The 14,474-nt window shown below is 39.4% G+C and overlaps 1 protein-coding gene across 1 annotated transcript in view; it reads right to left on the minus strand.

Annotated features, from left to right (window-relative positions):
* Positions 1 to 1,387: 1,387 nt before the first annotated feature.
* The window catches only part of ltbp1 (latent transforming growth factor beta binding protein 1), a 440,667-nt gene continuing 427,580 nt past the window's right edge, over positions 1,388 to 14,474 (minus strand). The window contains 4 exon segments of the mRNA XM_034184166.1: positions 1,388 to 2,650; positions 2,736 to 2,885; positions 6,975 to 7,136; positions 14,040 to 14,216. Of these exon segments, the coding sequence (XP_034040057.1) occupies positions 2,478 to 2,650; positions 2,736 to 2,885; positions 6,975 to 7,136; positions 14,040 to 14,216 (662 nt within the window). The 3' untranslated portion in view covers positions 1,388 to 2,477.

Consider the following 14,474-nt stretch of genomic DNA (forward strand, 5'->3'; position numbering starts at 1 on the left):
TTTCATGATGTTTAATTCCTAACAAAACCCCATTAGCATTACCAGCATTCATCCAAAGAGGAAAACTCATTTTGGGGGAAAAAAATAAAATCCTCAGCAGATTCATTGATGTATCCAATTTGAATTGATGATGCATCAAGCAACATGTTCTAAATATAATTTTGTTGATCTCACACACACACAAACACACACCCATTTTATTAGCCATGGGACTTCTTTTGGTTTCTACCTTTATGCTCTCGGTCACCACATTGGAACTGATATAGAAGTTTTATGCTGGATGTCCATCCTGACACAACTACACATTACATGGAGAATGGACACAGCTGGTCTAGAACTGGGAACCTTCTGTTTTGGAAACAAGCACACAAGCTCCTTGTGCAAATAACATGATCAGATTTCCACACAACCAGAATTTAGCCATTAAAGAAAAAGAGAGAGAGACAAAGATGGCTAAGAGACAGTGAATGGGGTCCATGAAAGAGACTGTTTAGCGTTATTTTAAGATTTTTTAAGAGTGGTTATGTTCAAACATTTCAAAAACCTGTGTGATAGCCACCAAGGCTACCACAGGCACTCATTAATTAAAGTTAATATTTAATCAGTCAATCATATGCATGAGACTCAATAGTTTTAGGCTCACTGACATGGTCAAGAGGATCTGCTGAAGTTGAACCAAGCTTCAAAAAAGTAATAAAGGTGATGTTTAGTGACTTTGAGCATAGCATTGTAGTGAGATATGTATCCACAGCCAATTGTAGGGGCCACAGAGGAATGATGAAACATAGAGTGACTGATGCTCCTTCATTCAGAACAAGCAACACTAAAGTGTGGATCCATCCTGCCTTGTATCAACAATTCAGGCAGATAGTGGCAATGTGATACCATTTGGTCCACATGAAATAAAATCTCTAAGACTGTTTATGCCAGCAAGAATTAAGGCAGTTAAAGTTTTGAAAGAAAAGAGGGCCAATCCAGTATTAGCAAGGTGTACGTAAAGAAGTGATCGGTGAGTGTACAGTGTATACAAAATGTGTGTATATATATGTAGCTGCAGAAATAAAACTTTAAACTAGTACAATAATACTGTAGTTGCCTTGGCATGAATAACACAAATTTGCATAAAGAATTTGTTGTCCTACCAGAAAACGTAATCCCTTCATCCATACCTGTAAAACCTTAGAATTAGTAACGCTACATTGTCTTTGGAACCCCAATGGTGCACTCTGGCTGTCAGTGGAGTGAAACAGGGGGGAGTGATGTTCTAGTGGTTAAGTGCTTAGCTTGAGACCAGAGGATCTTCAGTTCAAATCCCAGCCTGACTGGAAAATCACTAAGGGCACTTGGGCAAGGTCCTTAATCCCCTAGTTGCTCCCGGTGTGTAGTGGGCGCCTTGCATGGCAGCAGCCTGACATCGGGGTGAATGTGAGGCATTGATGCGTAAAGTGCTTTGAGCACCTGATGCAGATGGAAAAGTGCTATATAATTGCAGTCCATTTACTATTTATTTATAAACATTATGGGATGTCAAGGCACTGAATTCACTTGGAATGTTCCCGCTGTAATTTGAGAGGACATGAACAACCACTGCTCTAAACAAACACCATTATGTGAAAACAGGAAGCATATAACCGGTTCAACTTTTCTTCAAAAAAACTTTTCTGTAACCACCTTTACCGACCAGTAAGTCTTATTCTCACCATTACCCAAACCCAAGAAATTAGTAACAGTTTTCATTTGAATAATTTATCCTTGGGATTAATAATTTATAGACATCAATTAAAAAATAAGAAATTCTTCCAATAAAATCATTTTGAGCCATAGCCGGTCTGCAAAGATTGAATGAGAATTGAAACAACAACAGCAAAAATACATGACCAAACAAGACATGAATTTAGGAATAAACACAATCCAGTTAAATTCAGGGAATGGATTAATGTGTACCTACTTCTGTACTGACACAGTTGTGGTAGCTTTTTCCAAGCTGACCGACTCTGATGACCATGATGAGTTTGAGGAAACCTAAACTTAATTTGTGCACACAGTGTGATTTGAAATGAAAATATATCAGGCATTCATAACTAATGTGAGGAGGGAAAATAAGAAATTACCATAGTATGTCAATATTAAGGAAATGACCTAATACCTGTTCCGTTCTGAGGAGTTAGCTTATTGCACGGAGAAGTTTTTCGCGAGGTTTCATTTAAAGCCACTTTAAAGTCAAGGATGATTTAGGATTTAGTTTTACAATGCTGATGTTCAATCTAGAATATCAATACTGAATGTTAATTAGAATTTATACAGCCTTTGGGATTTGGGAATGCTATCATTCCCTTTAACAAAAAAAGCGTGTACACTGACCGTTACTGGGAATCTGGAAACCAGTCAGTCATGCAGGCATCCTCAACAATATATTTAATATGAACCCATGTGTGTGGATTTATGCTCTTTTGTCGCCCCCTAGTATCCGCTGGTGGTCACTGTGCATGTGTTGATGTGTGGTTTGTTTTTGACTCCACACAGTAGTTGGGTTTGTCGGAGGCAGTGAAGCCCGGCAGACACACACACTGGTACGAACCCACCGTGTTGATACATTTGGCATTTTTACAAAGTGACATCCGGCTGTTGAGCTCTGAGCACTCATTCACATCTGTGGACAGACAATACGTTTTTAGAGAATATAGACTTCATATTGTGCAATTTTCTCTTTCAGGGTATTAAAGTTACCACCTTACCAATGCAGGCCATGCGGGACAGATCTAAGGTGTAGCCATCGAAGCAGTCGCAGGTGTATCCCTCTTGAACCCGCACACACCGTCCGTTCTCACAGCCATTCAGTATCCCACACTCCTCTGCTTGCAAACCCTCAAATGATCTGTATTGATCTGTAAAAGCACAACAAAGCTGGCTATTTTGCAACACACAACAGTGCAGTTTATGATCAAATCATCATATTGGTTTTTTTTTTCAGCTGTTCCATGCAAAAGGATCCTGAAAAAGTGCCAGAAAGTGTGTCATGTTTTGATCCACAGTATTCTAAAATCCAGTTGAATGAGATTATGACTAGCAAAGATTCAATCATACAGTTGTGTCAAAAATAACACCATTGTATTTAAAAAAGTGTGAAAAGCTCAAAGTGTTATAATAGCTTTTATTTTCATAAAATGCATTGGGAACACTGCACATTCTATTCCACATCAAAACGAAGAAAACTATATCAAATTTGTTACTTTACAGAAAGTGAAGAAAAAGGAATGTTAGGCTGTTCAAAAAACAGCAGTGTCTGCATTTTTCCTTTATAAACTCAAGTATTTACTCTATAAACTGAAAAATGCTTGAACATTTAACGTTCCTGTGAATCACTCTATTACTATTTAGTTGTATAACCACGGTTTCTGTGAAATGAAAGAAAGAAAGCTATAGACACTGTTATTGTTGTTTTGTTTTTTTGAACAGCCTAATATTAATTTTTCTTCATTTTCTGTAAATTAATAACAAATTTGATAATTTTTTTCTTCATGTTTTGATTTGGAATAGAATCTGCAGTGTTCCCAATGAATTTGCGTGTGTGGAAATAAAAGTTATTTTAAGGATTTTGAGCTTCATGGGTTTTTTTTTTAAACACACTGCTATTATTTTGAACACAAGTGTATATCATCTGTGTCATTTGGGGAGCAGCTGCCTATTCATGCAACTACTGTTTATGGTGAATATTTAGGCTGGAGCCTATCCCAGTGGTCATGGTCAAAAGGTGGGGTACACAATGGACAGGTCACCAGTCCATCGCAGGGTGACATATACACAAACACATTCACACTCTCACCTATGGTCAATTTAAAGTCATCAATTCAATTAACTTACATGTCTTTGGATGTAAGAAGAAGCTGGAGCAATCAGAGGGAACCACACAAACACGGGAGAAACATGCAAACTCCACACCAAAAGGACCAAGTCGGAAGCAAACTTGGGACCTTCTGTCTGTGAGGCAACCATGCAAACCAACAGACCACCAAACTGCCCCAAGTTGTATTCCTGAGGATTAATTTTACTGTTGAACAAATACAGCGTTCTTATACATTCATTTTCTAAACCTGCTAATTCAATTAAACACTAAGCCACTGTGCTGCCCTACAGTGCTCTCAGTCAATCCAAAATGTTAATAAACCTCAAACCTGAATGCTTAGTAAAGGAAAAATGAACTGTGGATTTCTCAGGGGAATATACACTACCACTCAAAAATTTGGACACACTTTCCCATTTTTACTGGTACTGTTTGTGTGCGCAATTATTAGGCAGGTGCTAGTGTGCAGGATTATTATGCAACTAAGGGTTAGGGTTATTTTTCCCACACTTTTGTGATTTCAAAAAATATTCAGTGTTCAATATAGCCACCCTTCTTTTCAGTAACGGTCATGAGTTTTCTATCCATGGAGTCTGTTAGTTTCTTGAACTGTCGATGATCAACATTTTGTGCAGCAGAAACCAAATCTTCCCAAATGCTCTTCAAAGAGGTGTATTGTTTTCCCTCATTGTAAAGCCCACGTTTAAGAAGGGCCCACAAGTTCTCAATTGTTTTTAAGTCTGGCGAGGAAGGGGGTCATGTCATTGTTAGGTTCTTTTATGTGGTGAGTGATCTTAAAATGAATTAGACATGAAACGGACTTCAAAGTTTAGATTTATTGAAAAGGTGCCTTCACTGATTAGAGAGTCATCTAGCAGTGCTGGGGTCTTTCTAACAGATCACATGCAACATCTGGAAGAAAGAGCTTAGATTTTCTTCCTATGCTACCTTTTATTTCTGCATCTAGGCCAGCCCCATGTGGACGGTCCTTAGCCTGTCGTGAATCAGTGGCTATGTGATTGGCTGCAAAGTGAAGTGAGAAGCGTTTATAGATGGGTGTCGTGCTCACACTGCATTCAAGGCGGTATGTAAAAGTTTTATAGTGCATGTCTGCGTGTCACGCAACAAATCAGTGTTTCATCATGCTGTCTAAATAGATGCAAACACTTTGGTTTTATCAATTAGACACCTATAAAAAGATCGTATGGTTGTGTCAAACACACGGACATTTTGGGTGTGCGTTGGCCATTTTGAAAAGCAGTTACATTAAGATCAGATAGTTACAAGGACATTTTGGATATGTGTCGGCCATTTTATAATATGCATCATGGAACACTCTGACATCATCTTAGAAGCCTTTGGTGTCTAGCCCAGCTGTGGAATACTTGATGCATGTGATGGAGCATTGTCCTGCATTAAAATCATTGCCTTCCCAAAGAATGCAAACTTTTTCCTTTCTCTCTCCTTGAAGAAAGCATCTTTGGAAAGCTGGCAGTTGGTTTGGGAGTTGATTTTAAGTCCATCTTCAACTTGAAAAGGTCCAATAGTTCATCCTTAAAAATAGCAGCCCATACCAGTACCCCTCCTCCACCTTGATGGAGTCTGACTTGGAGTGGTGCTATGTGTCCACTAGTGATCCAGCCACGGGTCCAACCATCTGGTCCATCAAGGGATAGACCGATCGGCTCGGCCAATTATCGGCTGGCTGGTTATTGGTCTATCCAGACATCAAACTTTTGAAAAATCTGTCTTCTGTTATTTCTTGGCCCAATTCTGACATTGCAACTTGTGAGTTTTGTTCAGTTGTGGTCATGTTTCAGCCTTCCTTACCTTGGCCATATCTCTGAGCACTGAACACCATGTACTTCTGGACACTCCAGGGCAGTTGAAATTCTGGAATATGGTGGCACTGGAGAATAATGGGTTCCTGGTATTTTCATGTTTAATTCTTCTCAAGTCTTTTGCAGTTAATTTGCCTTTGTTTCTTCTCTGCACATTTCTTGATGCACTGTTGACTACTTTCAGCAAAACATTTGATTGTTCATCTCAAGTGGTACATCCCTCTGAAAGGTCTTTCATCATTTTTGATGTTTCAGTGACCGTTAATTCTCTTTATTTTTGCCATTTTGCCTGCGGTACAAAGCTGCCTAATAATTATACACACCTAGATACAGGTATTAATCATTTAAATCCATTGAACATTCAGGTTTATGTTGTTTTGAGTTGGAACACATGCACAGAAAAGAGAAGTTCAGAATATTCATTTGCTGAATAATTGTGCATGTAGTGTAAAATCAGACCCTTAAAATCCTTGATACCCCACTGATGTAACTGATTAAAAAATGTTTGACAAACATTCTTCAGCCGAATGGAAAATGGCAGGATGAGACTCACCTGACCTGACCTGCTCAACATCTCCAGATTGTGAGATTGACAGATGGGTTGGGGCAGCTTTGGCATTGATGTGGGCTATGTTTCCGACTGTCGTGGTGAGGAGGGAGCACAGTCTGACAGCAAACTCCTCCATATTTCAGCTGGTATACATTCTAACCCTCACTCTTGGGTATGAAGTTTGGATTGTAACTTAAATGGTATTTTTTTGTCATTTCACTAACACTGTCTCCTTGCTCACCAGATATAAATCATCGTATCAACAGAGCACAAAACTGAAGAAAACAGGGTCTGTTCAATGGAAATGGTGAGCATATGCTCATCCTAACATTTTATTTTTCTTGTCACAAGATGGCAGCAAAGTGCTGCATCGTCAATCAGCATTATCGTCAAAGATTATGAACCTGTTCCATCTCCGTCATCTTCATAATCTTGAGCCAATGTCGATCGCTCTGCAGCTCACCCTCTATTTGCTTCTCCTGTCAGTTGAAAGAGTTAAGACTTCCAATCGATGTGCGGCATCATATGAAAGATGGAATGGTGCTTTGTTGTGTGTACAGTTACTGCTCTCAGTCTTTCATCACTATAGTATACATATATGTCTGCCTTGGTGATGTCATAGAAGAGAATAGGCGATGTTTACCTTATTCTCCACACAGACCTGCTAACATGTTAAACGGACACAGATCTACAGTCCCGACTGTCTCATCAAACCTTAATTATTTCAACATTAAACACTCACGTTCCTCGCTGTGGTACGGAGGCAGTACAGCGTGCTGCTCAGCTGACTCTGAGTAGTCCGGGCTGACTTCATATTCATGGACGGGGCCAGCAACAAGTGCGTCATGGCCGTACGGCCGCCGGCCACCATTTATTGGCAGGTTACACATAGACGCATAATCCTCTAAAAGAGAGAGAGGCAAAATATATAATTAAATTAAAGTCCCATGAAAAGATGAGTTCCATGTCAGACTCGGCTGCTGTGGATGCAGGAGGGTTCTTTTTAGTGTTTGTGTGGATGTGGATAATCCTGAACTTTTTCCTTGTTTTAAGAATTCGTCTTTTTACACAGTACCTTAATTAATGAACAAATTTAAAGTAGGCTTTAACAGGTTTACTGCAGCACAGTCAAATGCTACATTATTGTTTTATGTTGCTTTTATTTGTTTGTTTTACTATTTACATCAGTGTTATCCAAACTTGACTGTACAAAAATATAAAAGTAAAGGACACGATTACAGGTCAGTAGTAGCGCAGTATTTTAAGCTGGAACAGTGACTTGACTGTAATGTTCTCTTTATGCCTTTGAGCTCATATACCTCTTCTGAAAGTTTTCATTCTATTTATGTAGTTAGAAACACGGCCAGAAGCAAAGGCTCTTGTGATCACTATGAAATTTAGCAAGGTATCTTAAGAACATCTCAGCTAATTTTGATCAAACTTGGCAAGCACAATAGACCAATGAATGGGAAGGAGTCATTAGATTTTGGTTGGATGGGTCAGTTGTTACCCTAGCTCAATGAGAATATATATAGGAAAGTTGCTAATTTATGGAAATTAGTTCAGATATTTTGCTATTAGTTAACTTGTCTGTGTAAAAGCTTGTGTAACTTTTTTTTTCCATGTCTGTGTTGCATGCCTGTGCTCTCTGAGCACTTTGATTTAGTCTGCAATTCTCCATGTTGCATATAGGTAAAATCAACCCAGAATGCAATGTGTTGTCAACATCTGGTGATTTCTGGCAGACAGCTGACCCTTTGGTCACTTTCACACGGTCAACACTGTTGCTTTGTAGTGCCTAGCAACATTTTTTTTTTCCTGCATGTGTCTGCGAGAAACCCATGCAAGTGTATCCGATTTTAGAAGTGTGTTACCATGAAGGCTTGGAGAGAAAACAGGTAATTACAGTGACAGCTCTGTTCACAATCTCGACCATAAAGCTGTGGTGTGAACGTGTCGTGTTAGTGATGTCTTTGCTGACCTGCTTTTGGACAAATTAAACAGTCAAGAAACACATCTGTGACAATGGCAGTCGGATGTTTAAGAACTGTCCTGTTTAACTTGTGAAACTTGGGAGTATCGACGTTTACGAAGCTGTGTGCAGCCTAAACAGCAGGACGATATTCTATGTGGTTGCTGTCTGCCACTTCAGAAAATGGGGGCTGGGGAGAACCAGTGGGATGGGGTTATGCTTCAAGGTATGTATTTATTATTTATTACTTAGTTTGCCCAGTCTCATTTACACTTATTTGATGTATTTTTAAGGCTTGCATTGTGAACACTGTGTAGGTTACAACGCAACCAGACTGAAGCATGGCTGACCTCAAATCTCAGTAAAATAAGACAATAATAAGAGTGTGCCCCCTACATCGGCAAAGAGAATGCAGTACCAATAGGCAACACTCCATACAACACCCAAAGCAACAGATTCCCCCATGGCTTTGCTCGGCCGCAGCCACGTTGGGCTGTTTTAAACCTGTCAGACTCACACAGTCTATGGTCAGACCACATGATGTGGCTGACAACAGAGGCCAAGGTCACCACAACTGTTGCAGAGGTGAACTTTTTTGTCTTTTCCTCATATTTTGATATTTTGAATAAGTAAAATAAGTACATTAATACATGAGTAGCTTTAACACGTTCAAAACATGTAATGAGCCCCCAACGCTACAGTCAAACCAGACTGTTCATGCAAACTGTACACATCCATAAAATGGTGATCTGGTGTATTGACAGCACTGTGAAATTTCCTTAGAATCACACTTGACACTGGAATATTAGGCTTTACTTTGCATTTGCGTTGCTTTGCGGTGGTCATTAGAGTGTGAGTTTTCTGAACTGCGGTTCATATTTCTGTCAGAACCTGGCCCTGTTAATGCCTCTAATTTCCATTCTAAACAAATCTCCAGCCAGAGTTAAAAGGAAGTGGCTATTAATATATAGCTGTATTAATAACGTTTCTACGTAGTGCAGCCTTGTTATGGCAATTGTTCAGGTTAGGGGTTAAGGTTAGGAGTTATGGTTAGAGTTAGGATTAGCGGTTGTGGTTAATGTACTTTAGGAATCTACATATCAATAGCAAATACCAGTACAAGTACATAGCCTCATGATCACATGACCTATATTGACCAATGACAGAGACGCTAACATACCAACAGAAGTTCAATATATGAATATGGTTATGTACTGTTAATATCTGTGCTAATTCCTTATTTTATTATTTCATGTTGGTTATCAAGTACGTCACTCGGGAGGAGCTCAGAGTCGAGCCGCTGCTCCTCCACGTCGAAAGGAGCCAGCTGAGGTGGCTCGGGCATCTTTTTCGGATGCCCCCTGGACGCCTCGCTGGAGAGGTGTTCTAGGCACGTCCCATCGGGAGGAGGCCCCGGGGAAGACCCAGGACACGCTGGAGGGAGTACATCTCGCAGCTGGCTTGGGAACACCTCGAGGTTTCCCGGAGGAGCCAGGGGAGGTGTGTGTGGAACAGGAGGTCTGGGCGGCTTTGCTTGAGCTGCTGCCCCCCCGCCCCGACCTCGGATTAAGCGGAAGAAAATGGATGGATGGATGGATGGATGGGTTATCAAGTATTTGCTGTGCTTAAATGGTTATGTTTTTGGTGAGTTTTGGTCATCTGCTTGAGTATGTATGTCAAATGGTCTGAACTGGTTTTATCTGATCAGAAACAAAGGAATTAAGTTACACCATGTATCAAATAACTTGGTTGAAGACAAGGGGTGGAGCTTCCCCTCAGTCTGTGGGGAACCAGCAAGATTACAACCCCTGGCAAAAATTATGGAATCACCAGCCTCGGAGGATGTTCATTCAGTTGTTTAATTTTGTAGAAAAAAAGCAGATCACAGACATGACACAAAACTAAAGTCATTTCAAATGGCAACTTTCTGGCTTTAAGAAACACTATAAGAAATCAGGAAAAAAAATTGTGGCAGTCAGTAACGGTTACTTTTTTAGACCAAGCAGAGGGAAAAAAAATATGGACTCACTCAATTCTGAGGAAAAAATTAAAGAATCACCCTGTAAATTTTCATCCCCAAAACTAACACCTGCATCATATTAGATCTGCTCGTTAGTCTGCATCTAAAAAGGAGTGATCACACCTTGGAGAGCTGTTGCACCAAGTGGACTGACATGAATCATGGCTCCAACACGAGAGATGTCAATTGAAACAAAGGAGAGGATTATCAAACTCTTAAAAGAGGGTAAATCATCACGCAATGTTGCAAAAGACAGTCAGCTGTGTCTAAACTCTGGACCAAATACAAACAACATGGGAAGGTTGTTAAAGGCAAACATACTGGTAGACCAAGGAAGACATCAAAGCGTCAAGACAGAAAACTTAAAGCAATATGTCTCAAAAATCGAAAATGCACAACAAAACAAATGAGGAACGAATGGGAGGAAACTGGAGTCAACGTCTGTGACCGAACTGTAAGAAACCGCCTAAAGGAAATGGGATTTACATACAGAAAAGCTAAACGAAAGCCATCATTAACACCTAAACAGAAAAAAACAAGGTTACAATGGGCTAAGGAAAAGCAATCGTGGACTGTGGATGACTGGATGAAAGTCATATTCAGTGATGAATCTCGAATCTGCATTGGGCAAGGTGATGATGCTGGAACTTTTGTTTGGTGCCATTCCAAAGAGATTTATAAAGATGACTGCCTGAAGAGAACATGTAAATTTCCACAGTCATTGATGATATGGGGCTGCATGTCAGGTAAAGGCACTGGGGAGATGGCTGTCATTACATCATCAATAAATGCACAAGTTTACGTTGATATTTTGGACACTTTTCTTATCCCATCAATTGAAAGGATGTTTGGGGATGATGAAATCATTTTTCAAGATGATAATGCATCTTGCCATAGAGCAAAAACTGTGACAACATTCCTTGCAAAAAGACACATAGGGTCAATGTCATGGCCTGCAAATAGTCCGGATCTTAATCCAATTGAAAATCTTTGGTGGAAGTTGAACAAAATGGTCCATGACAAGGCTCCAACCTGCAAAGCTGATCTGGCAACAGCAATCAGAGAAAGTTGGAGCCAGATTGATGAAGAGTACTGTTTGTCACTCATTAAGTCCATATCTCAGAGACAGCCAGAGGTGGTGCAACAAAATACTAGTGATGTGTTGGAGCGTTCTTTCGTTTTTCATGATTCCATAATTTTTTCCTCAGAATTGAGTGAGTCCATATTTTTTTCCCTCTGCTTGGACTAAAAAAGTAACTGTTACTGACTGCCACAGTTTTTTTTTTCCTGATTTCTTATAGTGTTTCTTAAAGCCAGAAAGTTGCCATTTGAAATGACTTTAGTTTTGTGTCATGTCTGTGATCTGCTTTTTTTCTACAAAATTAAACATCCGAATGAACATCCTTCGAGGCCAGTGATTCCATAATTTTTGCCAGGGGTTGTAAGATTGTGAAACTAAAACATATCCACTGTAACGCCCACATTGTATTGTATAAAAGTGCTGTGTCCGCCATGTTCGACGTCTTTCACAAGATGGACTCCATCTGTGGAGACCCAGGCCTGGTTTTCAACGTGACTTTCAATAAATTCAAACTGAGGAATATACAGACTTTGTTCTTTGTAAGGGGCAGTATATTACCTAAAGAACCAGGAGAAATTACAGTACGGCTATCCACTGCAGAATTAAAAATCACAGCATGACGAAAACCTATCCACATAAGACGACTGGAAGTCTTAGATGAATTTCTCATGCTGAAAAAGATATAATTAGACACCAATATCATCAAAATTGATCATGGTTAAAGGTTTTTACCAGTTTTTCATATTATCAAAAGTTAGATGGCCTTTTGATATTTCGTGCCATAGCACCCTCATTTGAGGACGGATGCATAACAAACCATATATTTAATTACTGGTTATGAGTAGATGAGTAATTTAATATGCATACTGACACAAATGGGACCATTTAAAATTTGACCCTTTGTTGACCTCTGTTGCCCCCTCCTGAAAATGCCCTGATGTTTGAAGAGGGCAGCCCAAGTCAAAAATGTTCAAAATCCATCAGGGAACCTAAAACCACTTTTGAACTTTTGTTCCCAGAATTTGGTCACAGGGCCTACAGGCTGGTCTTCTACTACATCTAGACATCCTAATTTGCTACAATAATAAAAACAGTGACAAAGAACAAGATGTAATACAAGTTCATGAATTGTCTGGATTTTAACTGAATCTTTCTTTCCTTGTGGACTGTTCAATAATCCACAGCCTGACATATGGAAACTACATAGTGTGTGCTTGTACGGTGCACTTTATGGCGTGCATGGCTCCTCCAATCTCCCTATATGCCCTATATTTCACAGTGCATGTGAAATAATATATATTATTATTACACAAAAGTGTAATAATATGTATTCCTGTGAAAATTCAGTGTCTTCACAAAATTAGCTTGAAATCAGTTGAAGCAGCTAAAAACCAACCATTCTTGGTGGCGCTAATGCCAATGAACACTGTATATGATTAAGATTAAAATTGAAATTACTTAGGTTGTTCCACAACAGTGTGGGACAAAGATTAATTTTAATCCACATTCTGTTGTCTATGCTTAAAATCAAGAAGATTTAAATGGCAAACTCATTCATTGCCATTTTGTATAAAGCACAAGACTTCCTGCCCCAACAGTCATTAATTACTTTTTATCACTCATTACCTGTTCCATACATGACCTACTGTATTGAAGTTTGGGGAACCACCTACAAATCTAACACAAATCCCATATTTTTTCTTCAAAAGAATGCTATAAGAATTATTAGTAAGAAATGTTATTGTGAGCCAACTAATCCTTTGTTTGTCTGTTTGCACATTTTGAAATTTTGGGACTTGATTACATCATAATATAAACTATGTTCAAAGTGAAAAACAGACTTCTGCCACAACGCGTCCAGGACCTGTTTCGAATGAGGGACTCTAGTTACAATTTACGAGGAACGTTATTATTTTAGAAATCAAAAATTTGAACTACTGCAAAAAGTCATTGTATTTCTGTCAAAGGTGTACATATTTCAAATAATTGCCCAGACAATATAAAATCAATCAATAGTTTGGGTGGTTTTAAAAGGCTCTGTGAAAATGATGTGATTACTTGCTATGGCATGTTAAATTAGGTTTATTGATTCTGTTGTGTTGTGATTGAATGTGTTCTGATTCTTTTGTGCACTGCTGCTTGCATGTTTGTGTCTTTTTGAAATTCAAATTCATGGATCAGTGTATACTTTGGAGCAGTTATGATGGGTATATGTATAATTTTATATACATATGTATAATTTTGGTAGGTGTTTACAAGCTTTTAAAAATGGTAGGTGTTTACAAACTTTTGCTTCTGCCTACACCCTTTGGTGCATTGTTGGACTTTTATTTCTCTTTTAAATTCATTCATTCATTCAAAAGGCTCTCAAGAGATAAAATCTTTATCTGCAGCGAACCAGGGGATTTAGGTGAACTCACTGTCAGGAAATTAGTGGAACCTTTCATCTTTGCAGCATATCTGTTCACCATTATTTCTTGCTTTGTTACACATTCATCTCAGGACTGTTCTTCCAATTAAAATTGAACAATGTGCTTGTGACAACAGAGTAATGATAGCCACAAAACCTCAACCAAGTCAGAACCTGCCCTGTGCAGTGCTGCTGGAAATTATTTGTACTTGGCAGCCAGTTTGCATATGTAATGTCCTTTGTGTCTGCGCTGGCAAACACTGCTTGAGTGTATCTGAGCTTGCACTGAGCAGCATGTGTAGGAAGTACTTGTGTAGGGTGTACCAGTGTTTCTGGGTGGACACAGGGCACAGTCCATGCCCCAGGCCTCTCCGTACAGACAGCAGCACTCCGTGTAAGTGGTCTTCCTGTTGAGACCCAGTGGCTGTGTGCAGGTCATGGTTTCTGTCACTGTCTGCCAGCAAATTCCCTGGAAATCTATGTGCTCCACCTCACGGTGTCCTACACACACACACACACACACACACACACACACACACACACACACACACACACACACACACACACACACACACACACACACACACACACACACACACACACACACACACACACACAGTGTTACAATCTCTTTGTTGCTTATCCATGGCACATGGTCTAAAGTACATTACACAAATGTATCTGGGGCCTGTCCAACTCCAAGTTTCTATTGTTAACATAAAATCCTAAATGGCTTCTTATCTGGTAGATCTTATAAAA

This window comes from Thalassophryne amazonica, chromosome 13, assembly GCF_902500255.1.
Source record: "Thalassophryne amazonica chromosome 13, fThaAma1.1, whole genome shotgun sequence".
NCBI classification, from domain to species: Eukaryota; Metazoa; Chordata; class Actinopteri; order Batrachoidiformes; family Batrachoididae; genus Thalassophryne; species Thalassophryne amazonica.